The sequence below is a fragment of the Saccopteryx leptura genome, chromosome X (assembly GCF_036850995.1).
Source record: "Saccopteryx leptura isolate mSacLep1 chromosome X, mSacLep1_pri_phased_curated, whole genome shotgun sequence".
NCBI lineage: Eukaryota > Metazoa > Chordata > Mammalia > Chiroptera > Emballonuridae > Saccopteryx > Saccopteryx leptura.
The window spans coordinates 55,522,614-55,542,600 of record NC_089516.1 but is presented as its reverse complement, the minus strand read 5'-3'; the positions used below and the strand labels follow the sequence as shown (position 1 = coordinate 55,542,600).

Genomic DNA, 19,987 nt, shown 5'->3' with positions numbered 1-19,987 from the left:
TACTAAACCTTTTTTATTGGGCGTAAACTTACATTCTTTTGTCAGTGGGAATAATATAATTATTTTCACTAAAATGTAAACTGACTTAAAACTCTGGGAAATTTCTGAGTTTTGATAGCCAAGGATTTCCTTTGACCACTGGAAATCAGAACGAAAACATTTTCTGGTATCTGGGGTATGTACGAGGGTATGTACTAGGTCAACTAACATCAGAATGCTTTTTTCTGAGGGTGTTTACTTCTAAAATAAAGATACTAGTTCTGTCTATGGAGAGTATACTAAGTTGGCCATTTATCATTCTTAAATGGAAACAATGGTTTTTGAAGCAAGAGATACCACATTTCATTGGACACACTCAGGCTTTCCATTTTCCCACCCCAACTCCATCAGAAATCAGATGGAAAATACAGCCTGTTTGTAAAGACTCAGAAGTACCTCCTTTTAGTGATTTGTTCTAAGTGCTATAAATATTCATCATTTGTGATTGCTCTTTGTAAAGGTTTGCACATTTTCCTGTGGTTTGGATGGTTGACTACCTGTACTCACAACACAGTCTTGCATAGGCACCAGCTTTAATCCTGATAGAAATCATCAGGCAACAGCAGGGGCCCGGTGCTGCAGTCTGTCTCTGAGATTGCATGTTCCACTCAAGCAGCTGGCCTCATGCTATTCTGTGCTCTCTCTTCTCATTGGGGAATGCCCGGATCAGGCTGGCATTTTCACTTCAAGGTCTCTGCTGCGTTCATGAAAGTCTCTTGCAATTTTGCAGTGGTTGAAATGTGTAATCTTTTGAAAAGTGACAGATTCCAGGGCTGGAGAACATTCACTTGTTTAGTTTTGGATTTAAGAAGCATGTTGAGGGCATTTATATATTTAGCAGTAGTTCTAGTGAGTGGAATATAAAATGGGAATTTTTTCAGAGTTCTGACTGCTATTACAGAGAGCATGTTGCTTTTTTAATTAAATTTGTCCTCTACTTTAAGCCTTTTCGTATTTATCATGGCTTTTTAAAAAACCACTGGTAATTAGAAAGTATTGACAATTTCTGTATAGATCAGTGGTAGTCAACCTGGTCCCTACCACCCACTAGTGGGTGTTCCAGCTTTCATGGTGGGCGGTAGCAGAGCAACCAAAGTATAAATAAAAAGATAGATTTAACTATAGTAAGTTGTTTTATAAAGATTTATTCTGCCAAACTTAGCGAAAATCCAACATGAAATACTTGGTAAGTAATTACTATTATATGCTTTAACTTGCTGTAATTCTGCTTTATAAATTTTATAAAGTTACTTCTCTACTTTATAAATCACCATTACTGTGGAACCAGTGGGTGGTTAGAAAATTTTACTACTAACAGAGATACAAAAGTGCGTAGTAGGTATAAAAAGGTTTACTACCCCTGGTATAGATTATATAATCTCCCTTCACCCATTTGTACTTGGAGAAATTCTTGAAATTAAAGGAATTTAGAGCAATTCATTTCTGAATATATAAAGGTAATAGTAATAATTCTGTGACAAGGGAAGCTGGAAGGGGTATCATTATAAGATCTTGCTGTAAGGTATCTATCCCCTTATTCTCAGAGAGCTTAGCAAAATGAAACTGGGCCAGATAGGACTGGGCATTCTGTGGTAGAGCTTGTTTGTTTGTTTGTGACAGTAATTAGTCTATGTTATGATCTGTGAAACTTACTCAAAAAAGAAAATAACTTATCCTTTCAATATAGATTATCTGAACATAAGGGTCCCTCACATAGCTTTATGTCCTTTGACACTATTTTCATCTCCCAAATACTGAGTGTCCTCATAATTCAGCAAAAGGGAGACACAGAGATTAAGAAGATGTTCAGCCACAGAGAGATTTCACACACAAGGAGCTCCCAAGCTGGAGGGGCACCCAGGAAGATAAGCCAATGATTATAATGCCTAGGGAGAAAGACAATAATAGAAGTTTGAATTAAGTGCATTAGATTTTCTTAATGATCTTATGTAGAACATTATTTCATATACAAATAGATTAAAATTCAATCACATAGTACTTTTTATATTATATATTGTAAATCTAAAATAATATACTTCATCTCTTAAAAGTTAAATTGTTATTCAGTTATGTGGCTCAGTTGGAATACAAATGATTCCTGGGTACCTAGAGCTTTTGCAACAATACTCCATGTTGTCAATACTGAAAGACTCCAAATTATATACAGCCCCTCCCTATAATGAGCTGATCACCTAGAAGAAGACAAGATTAATGTCCTTTTAAAAGCAGGCAACTCTTGCTACCACATAAAAAATCAGAATTGATGACAAAACTAATGCTTACATTTGACAAGTTCTCAATAAGCAAATTTGGTACTTTTATTTAATGTAAGGAAATTGCTCATGTTGAAAGCAAAAGTATAAATTAGTCCCAAAACCTAAATGAGAAATTTCAGCTGCTGGTAAGCCTCATATTTTACTTGGGAAACCACTGCACCTCATGTAGTTATCAACCAGGGTTGCACTGGGCAAGTTCACATTTCATGTAGTGGTAACTCACGGATGAGAACAAGGATAGTCAGATATTAACAGGCTGACCTGTGCAGTGCATAAGCATTTCAGTTAGGAAAATGAAAAGGAATATGAATATAAATACTATTTGAAGCCCAAAATACTTCCGTAGCTAGCTGATTGCCTGTCTTCTATTCTGTGCTGAACTGGCACGTTCATTACTTCATAATTAATTTCCCAAATAAAAAGTTGAGATGCAGTATTTAAAGTCACTTTAAATTTCATTTTTCATTATTTTGTATTTTGTTATGCTCTCACAAATGGACTCTTCTTTTTATATCCTGCAAAATGTTTTTTTGTCCTGTCTTTAGGCCAGTGACTTCTTTATATTTTGTACCCATTGCTAGACTGAATTATCTTTTTATTTCTAATAGTTTTTTTTATCTACTTTTCTTTTTTATTGATTTCAATTTATTGTGTGTACATAGATTCTACTGTTGCCCCGAATGCATTCCCCTGCCCCATATTCCCCTCAACATCTCCCTTGCCCCACTCCATGTAGCACCCTCTTCCTTCCCTTCAGGTTTATCCCTTTCCCTCTGTTCTCTTTTCCTCTGGTCCCTTTGATCCCTCCTCTGTCTCAATTCCGTTCCTCGGTTCACATTGTTCATTGGATTCCTCAAATGAGTGAAGTCATATGATATTTCTGCCTGGCTTATTTCACTTAACATAATAGTTTCGAGGTCCATCCATGTTGTAGAAAAAGGTAAGATTTCCTTCTTTTTCATGGCCCCATAGTATTCCATTGTATATATGTACCACTGCTTTTTAATCCACTTGTCCACTGACAGACACTTGGGCTGTTTCCAGATCTTCGCTATTGTGAACAATGCTGCCATAAACATGGGGGTGCGTTTCTCCTTTTGAAACAGTGCTATGGTGTTCTTGGGGTATATTCCTAAAAGTGGGATAGCTGGGTCAAAAGGCAGTTCGATTTTAAATTTTTAGAGGAATCTCCATACTGTTTTCCACAGTGGCTGCACCAGTTTGTGTTCCCACCAGCAGTGCAGGAGGGTTCCCTTTTCTCCACATCCTCGCCAGCACTTATTCTGTGTTGTTTTGTTAATGAGCGCCATTCTGACTGGTGTGAGATGATATCTCATTGTGGTTTTAATTTGCATTTCTCTAATGATTAGTGATGTTGAGCATTTATTCATCTCCCTATTGGCCATCTGTATGTCCTCTTTGGAGAAGTGTCTATTCATTTCTTTTGCCCATTTTTTCATTGGATTGTTTATCTTCCTGGTGTTGAGTTTTACAAGTTCTTTATAAATTTTGGTTATTAACCCTTTATCAGAAGTATTATCAGATATGTTTTCCCATTGTGTAGTTTGTCTTTTTGTTTTTGTTCTCTTTAGCTGTGCAAAAAGCTTTTTAGTTTGGTATAGTCCCATTTGTTTATCCTGTCTTTTATTTCCCTTACCCGTGGAGATAAATCAGCAACTATATTGCTGCAAGTGATGTCAGAGAGCTTACTGCCTATGTTTTCTTCTAAGATGTTTATGGTTTCACAGCTTACATTTAAGTCTTTTATCCATTTTGAGTTTATTTTTGTGAATGGTCTAAGTTGGTGGTCTAGTTTCATTGTTCTGCAGGTAGCTTTCCAATTTTCCCAACAGCATTTGTTAAAGAGACTGTCTTTACTCCATTGTATGCTCTTACCTCCTTTGTCAAATATCAATTGTCCATAAAGGCGTGGGTTTATTTCTGGGTTCTCTGTTCTGTTCCATTGATCTATATGCCTGTCCTTACGCCAGTACCAAGCTGTTTTGAGTACAATGGCCTTGTATTATAACTTGATATCCGGAAGTGTGATACCTCCCACTTTATTCTTCCTTTTCAAGATTGCTGAGGCTATTCGTGTTCTCTTTTGGTTCCGTATAAATTTTTGGAATATATGTTTTATATCTTTGAAGTATGTCATTGGTATTTTAATTGGTATTGCATTGAATTTATAAATTGTTTTGAGTAATATAGACATTTTTTTGTTTGTTTTATTAAATTTAATGCAGTGACATTGATAAATCAGGGTACATATGTTGAGAGAAAACATCTTCAGATTATTTTGACATTTGATTGTGCTGTATACCCTTCCCCCAAAGTCAAATTGTCTTTTGACACCTTCTATCTGGTTTTCTTTGTGCCCCTCCCCTCCCCCACCCCCTCTCTCCTTCCTCGCCCCATCCGCCCTCCCCCCACCCCTGTTGCCATCACATTCTTGTTCGTGTCTCTGAGTCTCATATTTATGTCCCATCTGTGTATGGATTCATATAGTTCTTAGTTTTTTCTGATTTACTTATTTCACTCCGTATAATGTTATCAAGGTCCATCCATGTTATTGTAAATGATCCGATTTTTTTTTAATGGTGTTTATTCTTCCTAACCATGAGCACCATATATGCTTCCACTTGTTTATATCTTCCTTGATTTCTTTTATCAATGTTTTATAACGTTCTGAATACAAGTCCGTAATGTCCTTGGTTAAGTTTACTTCTAGGTACTTTATTTTTTTTCTAGGTACTTTAGTTTTATTGGTTGCAATAGTGAGGGGGATTGTTCCTTAATTTCTCTTTCTGACAGTTCATTGTTGGTATGTAAAAATGCCTCTGATTTCTTAGTATTAATTTTATATCCTGCCACCTTGCTGAATTCATTTATCAGGTTCAGTAGTTTTTTGACTGAGACTTTAGGGTTTTCTATATACAATATCATATCATCTGCAAATAATCATAGTTTTACTTCTTTTTTTTCAATTTGGATGGCTTTTATTTCTTCTTGTCTGAATGCTGTTGCTAGGACTATCAGAACTATTTTGAATAAGAGTGGTGAAAGGGGGCACCCCTGCCTTGTTCCTGATCTTAAGGGGATTTTTTTAACTTTTGCCCGTTGAGTATGATGTTGGCTGTGGGTTTGTCATAGATGGCCTTTATCATGTTGAGGTATGTTCCCTGTATTCCCACTTTGCTGAGAGTTTTGATCATGAATGGTTACTGGATTTTATCAAATGCTTTTCTGCATCTATTGAAATCATCATGTGGTTTTTCTCCTTCCTTTTGTTTATGTGATGTATCACATTGATTGGTTTGTGAATATTGTACCAGCCTTGCGTTTCCAGAATAAATCCCCCTTGATCATGGTGTATGATTTTTTCATATATTGCTGGATCCAGTTTGCTAATATTTTGTTGAGGATTTTAGCATCTAAATTCATCACGGATATTGGCCTATACTTTTTCTCTTTGTGTAGTCTTTGCCTGGTTTTAGAATCAGAATTATGCTTGCATTATTAAAGGAGCTTGGAAGTCTTCCTTCCTCTTGAATTTTTTGAAATAGCTTGATAATGATAGGAGTTAGTTCTTTGAATATTTGGTAGAATTCACTTGTGAAGTCATCAGGCCCAGGACTTCTTTTTTGGGAGTTTTATGATAACTGTTTCGATCTCATTTGTTGCAATCTGTTTAGGTTTTCTGAATCTTCCAGATTCATTTTTAAAAGATTATATTTTTTAGGAATTTCTTCATTTTATCTAGCTTGTCTAATGTTGTGGCATACAGTTCTTCATAGTATTTTTTAAAATCCTTTGGATTTCTGTTGTGTCAGTTGTTATTTCTCCATTCTCATTTCTCATTTTATTTATTTGAGTCCTCTCTTTTTATCTTGATATGTCCTCTTTTTATCTTGATAAGCCTAGTTAAAGGTTCATTGATCTTGTTTACCTTTTCAAAGAACCAGGTCCTGATTTTATTGATCCTCTGTATTGTTTCCTCAGCCTTTATGTCATTTATTTCAACTCTGATCTTTATTATTTCCTTCCTCCTACTACCTCTGGGCTTTACTTGCTATTCATTTTCTAGCTCTTTTAGATGCAGGGTTAAGTTGTTTATTTCAGCTTTTTCTAGCTTCTTAAGTATGTCTGTAATGCTTTGTACTTCCCTCTCAGTACTGCTTTAGCTGTGTCTCATAAATTTTGAGTTGTTGTATGCTCATTATCATTTGTTTCTAGGATTTTTTTTATTTCTTCCTTTATGTTATTGTTAACTCATTAGTTATTTAATAACATACTATTTAGTTTTCAAGTGTTTGAGTATTTTTCAGTTTTTTTGTTGTGGTTGATTTCTAGTTTTATGCCATTGTGATCAGAGAAAATGATTGATATGATTTCAACCTTCTTAAATTTGTTGAGACCACTTTTGTGCTCTAACATGTGGTTTATCCTAGAGAATGTACCATGAGCACTTGAAAAGAATGTATATTCTTCTGATTTATGGTGAAAGGTTCTGAAGATATCTATTAAATCGAGTTGATCTAGTGTGTCCTTTAAGTCTGCTGTTTCTTTGTTAATTTTCTTTCTTGAGGCTCTATCTAGTGATGTTAGTAAGGTATTGAAATCCCCTACTATTATAGTATTGCTGTTGATCTCACCCTTTATATCCATCAAAATCTGCTTTATATATTTAGGTGCTCCTATATTAGGTGCGTTGATATTTATAATGGTTATATCTTCCTGTTAGATTGCTCCTTTTATCACTATGTATTGACCTTTTTTTAATCTCTTACTATAGCCTTTGTTTTAATACATTTTGTCTGAAATATGTATTATACCCCAGCTTTCTTTTCATTTCCATGTGCATGAAATATTTTTTTCCATCTTTTTACCTTCAGTTCTTTGTGCATCTTTTGTTTTAAGGTGTTTCTTTGTAGAAAGCATATGTATGGGTCCTGTTTTCTTATCCACGCACCTACCCCATGTCTTTTGATTGGATCATTTAATCCATTTACATTTAAGGTTATTATTGATATGTAGTTGTTTATTGCCGTTTTATTCTTTAAAGCTGTATTCCTCCTTTGCTATATTATTTTCCCACTTTGATCTGTTTAAAAGAGGCCCATTTACATTTGTTGTAGGATTGGGTTGGTTATAATGAATTCCTTGAGTTTTTGGTTTTTTTTTTTATCTAGGAAACTTTTTATTTCTCCTTCAATTTTAAATGATAGTTTTGCTGGATAAAGAAGTCTTGGTTTTAGGTTCTTGTTCTGCATTACTTTGAGTATTTCTTCCCATTCCCTTCTGGCCTCATGTGTTTCTGCTGAGAAGTCAGATGTCATCCTTATGGGGGCTCGTTTCTAGGTGATAGCCTTTTTTTCTCTAGCAGCTTTTAATATTTTTTCTGTATCTCTTAGCTTTGGTATTTCAATTATGATGTGTCTTGGTGTAGAGTTCTTTAGGTTTCCCTTTAATGGAATTCTCTGTGCTTCTTGAACTTGTGTGACTTTTTCCTGCATCAATTTATGGAAGTTTTCAGCTATCATTTGATTGAACTAAGTCTCTATCCCTTGTTCTTTTTCTTCATCTTCAGGAACCCCTATGATGTGGATGTTATTTCTCTTCATGTTGTCACAGAGTTCTCTTAGAGTTACCTCAGACTTTTTGAGTCTCTTTTCTTTTTGCTGCTCTGCTTTCATGACTTCATTTATGTTGTCCTCCAACTCACTGATTCAATCCTCAGCTTCATCCATTCTGCTTTTAATTCTTTCCATTGTGATCCTCATTTCTAATATTGTATTTGTCATTTCTGACTGATTATTTTTTATTATTTCAATGTCCTTTTTTTATACTTGCTATCTCTTTATTTATGTGTTTGTTATGTTCATCTGTTTTTGTTCTAAGATCTTTGAGCATCCTAACAATCATTATTTTAAACTTTGCATCTGGTAATTTGGTTATATCTGACTCATTCAAGTCTTTTTCTGGAGATTTCTCTTGATTCATTTGGGTTATATTTATCTGCCTTACCTTTTTGTCTGTGTATAAGAAGGGTGTGGCCACTGGAGTCCAATTGGTGTGGCCTCTGTGTTCTGTACGTGTGGTCTGTCTATAGGCCCACCACTCCCTCTGCCACTGCCTAGGGCATTCAGGTATGGGTTTTGCCGGTGCCAACCTGCTGCAGCTGTCACTGTGGTTTCCACCTTTTCTCCACAGAACAGGCTGTGTTCACATGCCCGTGTATTCAAACCTCCACCAGCCTTGGCCTTCACCCCGTCCCCATGGGTGGGGCTGTGCACCATGCCCAGGGCTCCAAGCCTTGGCACTGCAAACGGGGCTGCACATCTATGCTCAGCTGCGGGTCTCCACCTATTCCCATGTTTTTGCCCCGCCCCCGCAGGTGGAGCTGTGCTCGCTCCTCAGGCCATAATCCCCAGCTCAGCATGCCAAGTGGGTCTGTGTACCTGTGCTCGGCCACAGGTTTCTGCAGTTTCCAGGTTTTTGCCTGCAGCCTTGGCTGGACCATTTTTGTGCATCCCCTCTGCCCCCGCCTGGCAAAACTGAGCTCATGCTGGGCCTCAGTTGTGGCTGGCAGGGCTTCCTCCCCCACTGATAGGACCGCACTTCTGCATCCCACTGCTTCCCGACCTCCGGCCAGCCGTCAGCAGTGTGGGTGGGGGCACTGCACCTCAGACCTCAATACTGTATTTTTGATGGCTCCCTTCTTCGAAGTGACTCTGCTCTGAGTGCAACCAGAGAGCTTGTTTGGCTGGTGTCCTGCTTCCTTTTGCTGGTATTGCTGGTTCCAGGAGAAATATTCACTTTAGATTTGGGGAGTGCCTCAGCCCAGGGGTTACGTTGGCTGTCCTTCAAAGTGTTTCTCCCTGTGCCTCCTCTTCCTGCTACTCTGGTCCTCTCTTCTCTCCCTATCCCCCAGATCTCCGGGTGAGTGGTTGTGAAAGAGGTTTTCTGTGTGGTCCCTTTAAGAAGAATCCTGGGTCTAAGAAATCTGTCTCTTTCTCACAAACAGTATCCTGACTTGTTTCACATCTAAATACTGTCCATAACCTTCTTCTAGGCTCTGGGGCTGCAGGCTGGGGCTTCCTTCTCTGCTAAACTCACTTCCCACCAAGCGAGTCTCTCCAGGGTGCTGTTTGCTCCCAGGAACTGGGCAGCCCTCTCTGCATTTCCACTTTTTCTACCAGTCTCAGTGTGGCTTCTTCAGTTTTCCTTGGTTAAAGAATCCTCTTAGTTTAGTCCAAAGTTGGTTTTTCCAGATGATGGTTCTTAAAATTAAGTTGTAATCCACTTTGTTTCTGGGAGGTAGAAGTTGGTACGTCCACCTACTCCATTGCCATCTTGCCGCCCCTCATCTAGTTTTTCAAGTTTCCTAATTACACAATCTTGTCATCAGTGAAAATTATTGTTTTGCCTCGGATATCTTTTTCTTGTCTATCTGTACTTGCTGGTACAATAACAAACTGCTTCTAATAGTCATATGAAACAGGGAGATTTTTTAAATAGCCAAGATAGCCTGTCCTGTGCAGTGGATAAAATCTTGACCTGGAATGCTGAGGTCACTGGTTCAAAACCCTGGGCTTGCCTGGTCAAGGCACATACCTGCTCTTCCCCCACTGCCTTTCTCTCTCTCTCTCTCTCTCTCTCTCTCTCGCTCTCGCTCTCTCTCATACACACACACACACAACACACACACACACACACACTCACACACTTCTTTCTTTAAAATCAATAAATAAAATCTTTTAAAATAAAATAAAAATAGCCAAGATAATTTTCGAGGTTGTTATCAAAGAGGAGCCTGCCCTGCTATATTTCAAGACTTCCTGAAACAGAAGAGCCCCCAAAAGATACCACACAGAGGTGGATACTAGGTAGGGTAAGAAGGTAACATCAGAATATATAGGAGAATGATGGGCTGGGTGGCAAATGGCGCTGGCATGGCAAATCACATTTAACATGTCTAAACCAGAACTCCTAATGTTCTTCCCAAACCTGCTCCTCTGTCTGTCTCCCCCTTTCACTTCTTGACAACGCTATCCTTGTCGCTCTGGCTAGAAACCTGAGTCATCCTTGACACCTTTCTCTCTCACACTCCACATCCACTCTATCAGGAGATCCTGCTTTGCCCAGCCTTCAAAATCTATATAGCCTCCAAGCACTTCTCACCATTTCCCACCATGACCATGGGCCAGGCCATCAGTCCTCAGCCATGTGTTCCTAGATTCCCTTATTTCTGTCTTGTTTTCTTCTAGTCTGTTCTCAACCTAGCAGCCAAGGAGGTCCTTGTAAAATAGACAGTAGGTCACATGACTTCTCTACACACAACCATTCAGGTAGCTGCTTACATCACCCCAGGTCAAAGTACACATCCTTGTGATGGTCTGAAGCCTTATATGTGATCTCTGCCTCACCCCTTACCTCTCTGACCCATTCACCTCCTCATCAACAACTCTTTCTCACACACTGCTTCAGCTACACTGGGCTCCTTGCTCATCCTTAGACACTCAAATATCTGGCTCTGTCCCTCTCCTCCTTTAAGCCTTCCCCCAGGAGTCACCTCCTCAGTGTAGCTCCCCAGACCTCACTGTTTAGAGGGTAACCAGCATCCACTGTCCCCATGCCTCTTATCCTGCTCTACTTCTTTCCCATGGTATTTATCACCTTTCAATGTTCTATGTAACTGTCAGGATCCTTGTATTTGTTGTTTGTCTCCCCCTGCTGGAAGAAAAACACCATAAACCAGAGATTTGTACCTCTGTTCACTGATAGATTCTGAGCACCTAGAACAGTGTCTGGACCCCTCAGTGGAATGCGTAATGAAAAAAAACAGGCAAAGGATGTAAACAGGCAGTGCTCAGCACTTACTGGACATCAGGCATTCTACCAAATGTTTCTACTCTATTGCCATATATGTATTTCTGAGAAACCTCACATTCTGCTATGTCACAGAAAAAAGAAGTCTTACAGGAAGAACAAGATTAGGAGGAGACCTTTCCAAATCTATAGACCTTTGTAATCAGAGCTTTAATGAAAGCAATAATCCCTATAGAAATGTTGGTATAGTCTGATGCATTTGCACTTGACTTTTCATCGATCAATCTTTGACAACATGCAGTAGGATGAACAGTGGCCCCTAAAACACATGTCCACTCAGAACCTGTGAATGTGACCTTATTTGGACAAAGTATCTTTATACATATAATTAAGTTAAGGATCGCAAAATTAGATCCTCATAGATTTGGGTCAGCACTACATCCAATAACAGATATCCTAAGAAGGGAAAGCAGAGATTTGAGCCATAGACACATATAGAGGAGAAGACCATGTGAAAACAGGAGTGATTGGAGTGATGCTACCACAAACCAAGGAAACCTAGAATCACCAGAAACTAGAAGAGGCAAGGAAGGATTGATTGTCCCCTAGAACTTCCAAAGATCACACAGCCCTGCTGACACCCTGATTTCAGACTTCTGCTCTGCAGAACTACAAGAAAATAAGTTTTTATTTTAAGCCACCAAGTTTGCGTTAATTTGTCGTAGCAGCCACAGGAAACTAGTACTATCTTAAAACCCAGACCTCCTGCTCCCCCCTCTGAGATGCAGGTCCCAGAGGGTGTCTTCTTCTAATCCAGACCATCCCCTCAGCATTAACAATCGGATCCAAGGTGTACCTTTCTTCACCAGTGCATCATCTTCACAGTCTCCTTGTTGGTGTTCATGGCTTTGACAGATAGCTTAAATCATTGGAAAGCAGGACAGTTCTGGAAGCCACTAGTACTAAAAGAAGATATTCCTGTAGATTTTTGGCTTTTTTTCTTTTTTTTTTTTAAGTCACCTCACATACTTATGAGGGGAATAAAAAGAACAAAATTTTTTATTAACTAATAGGCATCTTCATCCTTTCAGCTTTTAAACTATATTTTAAGTTGGAGAAAAATAAGAAATAAATTATAATTATGTTTGCATCATAAATAGCACAGTATAATAGCCCCATGGTTTGATATAAAATATATCCCTAGCAATATGTAGAAATTCCAATGTGACAAAGGGAAACAATAGAATTACCTAAGAACAAAGGAGCACAATTTCCCACCCCAAAATATGCCTCTTTGGTATAAGAATTATTTTGAGCTAGTTATTTTTAAAAAACAGCAAAGGGGAACCTCTGAAAATTGAGGAGAAGTTACCCCTTTTTTAAGAGAAACATTTACATTATAAGGGAAATCTATATTTGTAATGCTGTCTCCCTCTTTGTATCAGGAGCCTAACATATTTTGTCTTTACCTGGATATGGTATTTACAGTGGTGTCTTGAGCCACTTTGGGGAGTTATTCAGTTTTTTGGATCTCTCCCATATATACAGGAGGGTATACATGTTCCTAAACTTCTCTTTGTTTTTCCTCCTGCTACTCTGTCTTTGATTAAAGGGGTTCTCAGCCAAGAACCTAGAAGTCACTACAAGAGGATGCCATTCTGAGAGATATTAAGAAATCTTAGAAAAACTCAAAATACATCAATCATTCTGACACATTCTTAATCTATTTTCAGCATTTTGAAGATAGTTATTTATTTTGGGGGGATAACATAGGTTAATAAAATTATACAGGTTTCAAGTGCACACTTTTGCCTTTTTTCTTAATGTCTTTATATATTTCTCAAGGTTTCTAGAAGCTTGCCCTTGGTCACTTCAAAACATTATTGTGATGGTAAGGGAGTCTTCCAAGGGCTGTTCTGCTATATACATTGGCCTTGATGGTGATTACATTAGTGTCTACATATGTAAACATTCATTGAGTTGAACATTTTAAGATTTATGCACATTAATGTATAATTTATATATCAGTACAAAAGTTTTAAAAATTAACATGCTGGGGAGAATCACATTCTATTCCAGCATGACCTCTCACTTTATACTGCTATAAATGCACTATTTATCAATCAAATAACATGATGTAGCAAAGCAGATTATATTCACTGGCTTCATTCTCATAACAACCCTATGAGGTCTGTGCTGTTTTTATTCCCATTTGACAGATGGGAAGTGGAGGCATCCAGAAGGTTGTCATACAGCTGCCAACAGGCAGACCCAAGATTCACACCAAGCCTGGTGGGTGTCAGCCACTGCTCTCAGCTGTGCATTTATTACTATCAGCAATAGCACATGAAAATATATGGTAGAGCAGAGCAATGCTGTTGAAAGTACCATGTTATTGTCCTCAAATTATCTCTCTCTCTCTCACACACACACATACACACATACAAATACTCTTATATTCCCAAGTTCTGGTGAGGATGTGGAGAAATAGGAACTGTGAGATTCAATAGCGGGTGTATAAGATTGTATCCTTAGAGAGCAGTTTGGCAGCATCTATTGAAGTTAGAGAGATCATACTATCCTCTCCACCAATGCCATCCCTGGTCAGATTTTTTCAACAAACATTTGCACATGTGCACGAGTAGATTTGTCCAAGGATAGAAGAGCACTGAGTGTAATGGTGGGGAGCACTGGAAATTGCCACTAACCATCAATGTGGGAGTGGATAGATAAACTATCCAATGTGGGAATGAATAGAAACTTCATTCAATGGAACTGAAGGATCAAATTCGGAAACATAATGTCATGTCAAAATGTCAGTAACTAACTACAGAAGACCACCTTTGATGTAAACTTTCACAAAATAGAAAATAATAGTGTATTGTTTCTAGATATAGTGGTACCTTGAGATACGACTTTAATTCATTCTGTAATCGAGCTCGTAAGTCAGTCAACTCGTATATCAACTTTCTCCCATTTAAAATAACTGAAATAGATTTAATCCATTCCAGCCCTGTGAAACATCCCCAAACCATTCTAAATTATGAAAAAAAGATGTTTTTAATTAAGAAACACACATGTATACTTTACCAATACATAACAAAATATGTGAAATAAAAGAAAAAAGTGTTATTTAGTACTGTATTCTTACCTTGGAGACAGACGAGTGTGGCTAATGGAGGTGAATAACAGAGGAGGAGGAAGGGATGCAGGCACTGTAGACACATAAACTAAAACTGCACTTTCTTAACACTAAATGTAAACTAAAACTGCACTTTCTTTACCTAAAATGAAACTACAAAAACTTAATTGTAAAAAAAATGTACTTTCTTAACTTTAAACTTAACCTAAGCTTAACATTACATATTTTTCATTTAATCATCACCTGTTTTTGCCTTTTTGGCTGCACTTTTGGCACTTTCACCTGCAGGACTTTTGAATAAAAATCTATCCGAAGAGTTTGCTTTTGCCTACCTTTTAAAATGTTACAGAAATGTGACAACCAAGTATTAAAATGTGCTGAATGAAGCATGACCAGTTGAAACTTTTTCTGGGTGTTTCTTTTCAATGAAACTTGAAAGCTTCTCCCACATTTGCCAGCATGTCTTTAATTTCACTTGTAGAAATCATTTCCTCTAACTCTACCTCCTCCTCACTACTAATCTCTTGCAGAAGCTCTCAGTGTTGCATCATCTGTAGCTCCTTCAACTCTTCAGTTGAGAGTTCCTCCTCATGTTCCTCGATGAGTTCATTTACGTCACCCTCATCTACCTCCAGACCCATTGACTTTCCGAGGGACACAATCTCCTCCAACGTTTCTACCTCGGTCTCGGTCTCTGGTTTGCATCCTTTGAAGTCCCTATCTGCAACAACATCAGGCCATAAATTTTTCCATGCCGAGTTCAAGGTTCTTCTTGTAACCTCTTGCCATGCCAAGTCAATAATGCGTAAACATATCACGATGTTGTAGTGATCTTTTCAAAACTCTTGAAGGGTTAGAATTGTATTGTCAGTCACCTCAAAGCAGTGGAACAATTGCTTTGTGTAAAGCTTTTAAAGTTGGAAATGACCTACTGATCCATAGGTTGCAAGATTGAAGTTGTGTTGGGTGGGGGGTAGAGGACTTTTGCAAATTTGAACTCATCGAGAATGTTATCTTCAAGACCAGGTGGGGGGGCTGGAGCATTATCAAGGATTAGTAATGCTTTCATTGGGAGTTTATTTTCTTGAAGATATTTTTTTCACTGCAGGACCAAAGACGAGATTTACTCATTCAATAAATATTGCCACGTAACCCATGCCCTAGCATTGGCGCGCCACATAACCTGCAATTTTTCTTTAAGAATCTTGTGAGTCTTAAAGGCTCAAGGATTTTTGGAATGATACACAAGCAGTGGCTTTACTTTACAATCACTGCTAGCATTTGCACACAATGAAAGGGTCAGATGGTCCTCCATGGGTTTTTGCCTTGGCAGCTTCTTCTCCTCTGCGGTGATGGAAGTCCTCTGGGGCATTTTTTCCAAAACAATACTGTTTCGTCACAGTTGAGCACTTGTTGGTGGATGTAGCCTTCCTTTGCGATAAGCGCAGCAAAATGTGCGATGTACTCCTCAGCTGCCTTAACGTCAGCACTCGCAGCTTCACCATGCCTCACCACAAAGTGGATGCCAGATCTCTTCTTGAAATTTTCAAATCAACCGTGACTTGCCTTAAACATATCTTCTGATGCCTCTATTGAGGTTGATGGTTCTTCTTCAAATCACCATAAATAATATGTGCCTTTTTGCATATTAGTCTTTGTCACTGTATCTTCTGCCAGCTCTTTCTCTTTCACCCACACCAGCAGAAGCTTCTCCATTTCTTCATGGATATTTGTCCTTAATTGGGACAGAATTGTAGTTCCTTTCTCTGGATTTGCTCTTTTGATGGCATTCTTTTGTTTAAGGATGGTACAAATTGTAGATGTATTGCAGTCGTACAGCCTTGCCAGTTCAATCACTCATACACCACACTCATGTTTTTTTCTATTATTTCTTGCTTTACTTCTATCGACATCATTTCCTTCTTCTCACCACTGTCCTTTACACTCACTTTTTTCGGCCCCATGATAGCACACAAAATATTAATAAAAAATGCAAAAATGGTGCAAGAACGACTACAGTGTACGAGATTCAACTTGATTCTGCCGGTAACCTGTGAGAAAGAACAAGATGCTGGTGTTGTGCTGTGATACTGGACCTGTGCGCCAATGTGCCAACTAGCAGCAGCTTCTCGAATCACGACTTCTATCAGAATTTTGCTCGGATTTCAAACAAAAATATGGACCAAGTTGCAGCTCATATCTTAAAAAATTTGTTTGTTGATCGGCTCATATCTCAAGGTACCACTGTACTTACTTATAGGAAAAGTATCATAAATCTCCACAGGAAAGAAGGCTACCTGCCAACTTGAGTGGAGTTGTTGCCTCTGGGAGCAAAAGGGCAGTAGGCTTGCACTCAGGCGACACTGGAGGCAGGACCCGTGTCTGGGTTGAGAAACTTTTAAAAGATGGTGATGCATGTGGGAGGAAAAGTGTACATAGTTATTTCTTAGTGACATTTTATTATTCTTGGCACTTTTCTGTATTTTAAATTATACAATATTAGAGGAGACTATGGATGACTGACTGTTAACCTTATTTGGAAAGCTTATTCAGAAAGCAGGTCCTGCCTGACCATGTGGTGGCACAGTGGATAGAGCGTAAGCCTGGGATGCTGAGGACCCTGGTTTGAAACCCCAGTGTCACTGGTGAGCATGGGCTCACCAGCTTGAGCATGGGATTACATACATGACCCCATGGTCTCTGGCTTGAGCCCAAGGTCACTGGCTTGAGCAAGGGGTAACTGGCTCGGCTGGAGCCCCCCGGGTGAAGGCACATAGGAGAAGCAATTGATGAGCAACTAAGGTGCCAAAACTATGAGTTGATGCTTATCTTTCTGCCTTCCTATCCATCTGTCCTCCCCCCCCCCAAGGAAAAAAAAAGGAAGAAAGAAAGGTCCTATAGGAGACGTGTGTGGAGCTGGTGAATTTTTGTGATATGGCAGGTGCAAAGCAGTAACTCAGGCTTGTGCTTCCCTCCAGCAGCCCAATCCAGTGGAGCAGCGTTACATGGAGCTCTTGGCATTGCGTGACGAATACATAAAGCGGCTGGAGGAGTTGCAGCTCGCCAACTCTGCCAAGCTTTCTGATCCCTCAACTTCACCTTCCAGCCCTTCACAAATGCTTCCCCATGTGCAAACTCACTTCTGAGAGGGAGCCTTACCCAGAGCTGTGTTTGAGCTCTAAATAGAAATAGTTGACTTTCATTTGGGGCCTCTGTACCAAGTAGATTAAAATATTTGCCTCCATGTAGAACTTGAACTAACAGAATCTTAAATTCTTGAATATGTGCCTTCTAGATTACATATTACAAGAAAATTTCAGTCTACACCAGTGATTTTCAACCACTGTGCTGGTCCACCAGAGATTTCGTGCCAGTCTACAAAAGAGTTAACCATACTGATGTTGTATGAAGATATTCATTGGGTCTCTAGTTTTCATTCAACATCAGGGTGGTTAACTCTTTCTTGGACTGGCACCAGTCTGTGGACCAGCGGTTCAAAACCACTGGTTTACACAGTCAACACGGCAATCAGAAGAAAGGAGACCAGATGGAGTTTTTAGAAAATCCTGACACCTTTCAAAAGAAGTTTTTGACAAATATAAAGTTTAAATTTTATTTGCCTCTTTAGAAATGCTATATATACAATATGTAATTTGTGGGCTTAATTGAGACATTATTTTAAACTGAAGAGGACGAGAGGTTTGTGAAACGAATTTTCCTCGGGTTGCTTAAAAGCATTGCTTCAGATTATGTCAAGTGAACCCAGATGTAAAAGGTATGTTACTGCCAAAACCAAATTGAGCTCAGATTTTGAGGCATTATCCAAAAGCAAGGTATTTCAATAATTGCCAAATTTTATACCATCATAAGTGGTGACTTAAGGAGAAATAGCTGTCTAGATGAGGTTTTCATTATTTTGAAATTTTGGAATATGAAGTTTTTCTCCTAATTTTCAGGAGAAGTGTATTTTTATATTTAAGAAAACTGATGGGGCCCAGTTAAATATGATTTGATTTTTTTAAACTTTGCCAGTTCTATTTTCTAAGCTTTTCCATGAGCTTGCCTAAAATTCTGACCCATTTTCAGGATGTGGGAAACCCCCTATATAGCACTGTGCAAGGATGTTGGATGTTATATGTTGCTATGATAAATGTTTTCGCAAATGTTGCTCTAGTCCCATGATGGCGAACCTTTTTATAAAAACCGCCCACTTTTGCAGTGTTAGTCAACCTGGTCCCTCCTGCCCACTAGTGGGCGGTTTACGTTTAGCTTTCATGGTGGGCAGTAGCAGGGAAATGAAATGGCACTGCGATTGGCCCACCATGAAAGCTGGAACGCCCACTAGTGGGCGGGAGGGACCAGGTTGACCAGTACTGCAAAAGTGGGCGGTTTTTACAAAAAGGGTCACCATCACGGCTCTAGTCAAACCAGTTTATCTGCCAAAGCATAGGATTAACCATCTGGGATGTTTGAGCTATTGCTAGAGCATCATTTTTGAAATGAAAACTGCAGGTGTACAGTTGTTGAGTATATTCTTGAAAGTATTGTGTTTATTAACTTCAGTTCAAATGGTGTTGGGTACCCCTCCTCCCAAGTGTGCATAAAAACTGGTTCTACAAATTTTTACTTGAAGTACCCAGTTTGCTTTTTCAGGTTTTTGGTGTTTTATTTTTTTCTGTAGTTTTAAATGAAATATCAAATGCAATTCTATTTGATATCTGAACTAATTCATTTATTAAGTATATTTATAAAAGTTAAAGCTAGAGTTAAAGCAATTAATGTTTTACAATGATCTGTAACAGACTATTTATAGCTAAGATGGTTGTTTTCAATGAATTCAGAGAGATTAAATATATCTTTGTAAGTTATTTTATGTCATAGTTTAATTGGTCTACCAAATAAGACATCTCAGAAACAATAGTAGTATAATGTATAAATTTTGTATGTATAAGAAATTTTATTAGACATTCTCTTGCTTTTGTAAACGCTGTAAATATTTCATACATTAACAAAGTATCACTCCATAAAAAGAAAAAAAGCTAATACTAATAACTTAAAGGATTTTGTGAAATTTCATGAAACATTTTTCATGGCAATAATGACTAAAGACCTGCTGTAATAAATATATTAACTCAACATTGTGCTGTGTTGTCAGAGATGTAATTGTATATGTATCTTAAATGTTCATGTTGTCCTCCTTTCTCTTCCTGGCTGACTTCACATGCTCTTTGTCTTGCTAGAACCTTGTGGGGCTCTCTCCAAATCCCAGTGATATTGGACATTTAAGTGCATTAACAATGCAAGTTTTAAGAGTCACAATTGTCTCTCTCAAAGTAAAGACAGCTTTCACAAAAGTGCTGGGAGTGCACAGACACAAGACTTAAGACTGTATGGAGAACAAAGCAGTTAAGGGAGAGTAAGACATTGGTTGAAATAAGGCATACCAAATGTCTCTTTAGGTAAGAATTTTAAAAATTCTTCGAACTAGGCTGCCAACTGGAAATTACATTGTTTATATGCATCTGAAGAATGCTAAATAGTTGTAATAGGAAACTAAAATTAACCATTCTATTAAAATTTGACTAGGACTCTTAAAAGATTAAATATATCTTTTAACACTATGATTATTTGAAATGTTTTTGCAAGATTCTTCCTTGGGCATTGCTGTGTTTAATCCTCACTATGACCTTATTGGCTA

The 19,987-nt window shown here is 38.3% G+C and overlaps 1 protein-coding gene across 2 annotated transcripts in view; it reads left to right on the top strand.

The window, feature by feature from the left end:
• MTM1 (myotubularin 1) overlaps positions 1 to 19,425 on the top strand; it is a 183,889-nt gene extending 164,464 nt beyond the window's left edge. The window contains exon 15 of one of the 2 annotated variants that reach the window (XM_066357634.1): positions 17,271 to 19,425. In XM_066357634.1, coding sequence (XP_066213731.1) covers positions 17,271 to 17,435 — 165 coding nt within the window. In that variant the 3' untranslated portion in view covers positions 17,436 to 19,425. Of the gene's footprint in view, positions 1 to 17,267 lie in introns of both variants that reach the window. The other variant, XM_066357633.1, reaches the window with a different exon arrangement.
• The last annotated feature ends 562 nt before the right edge of the window (positions 19,426 to 19,987 follow it).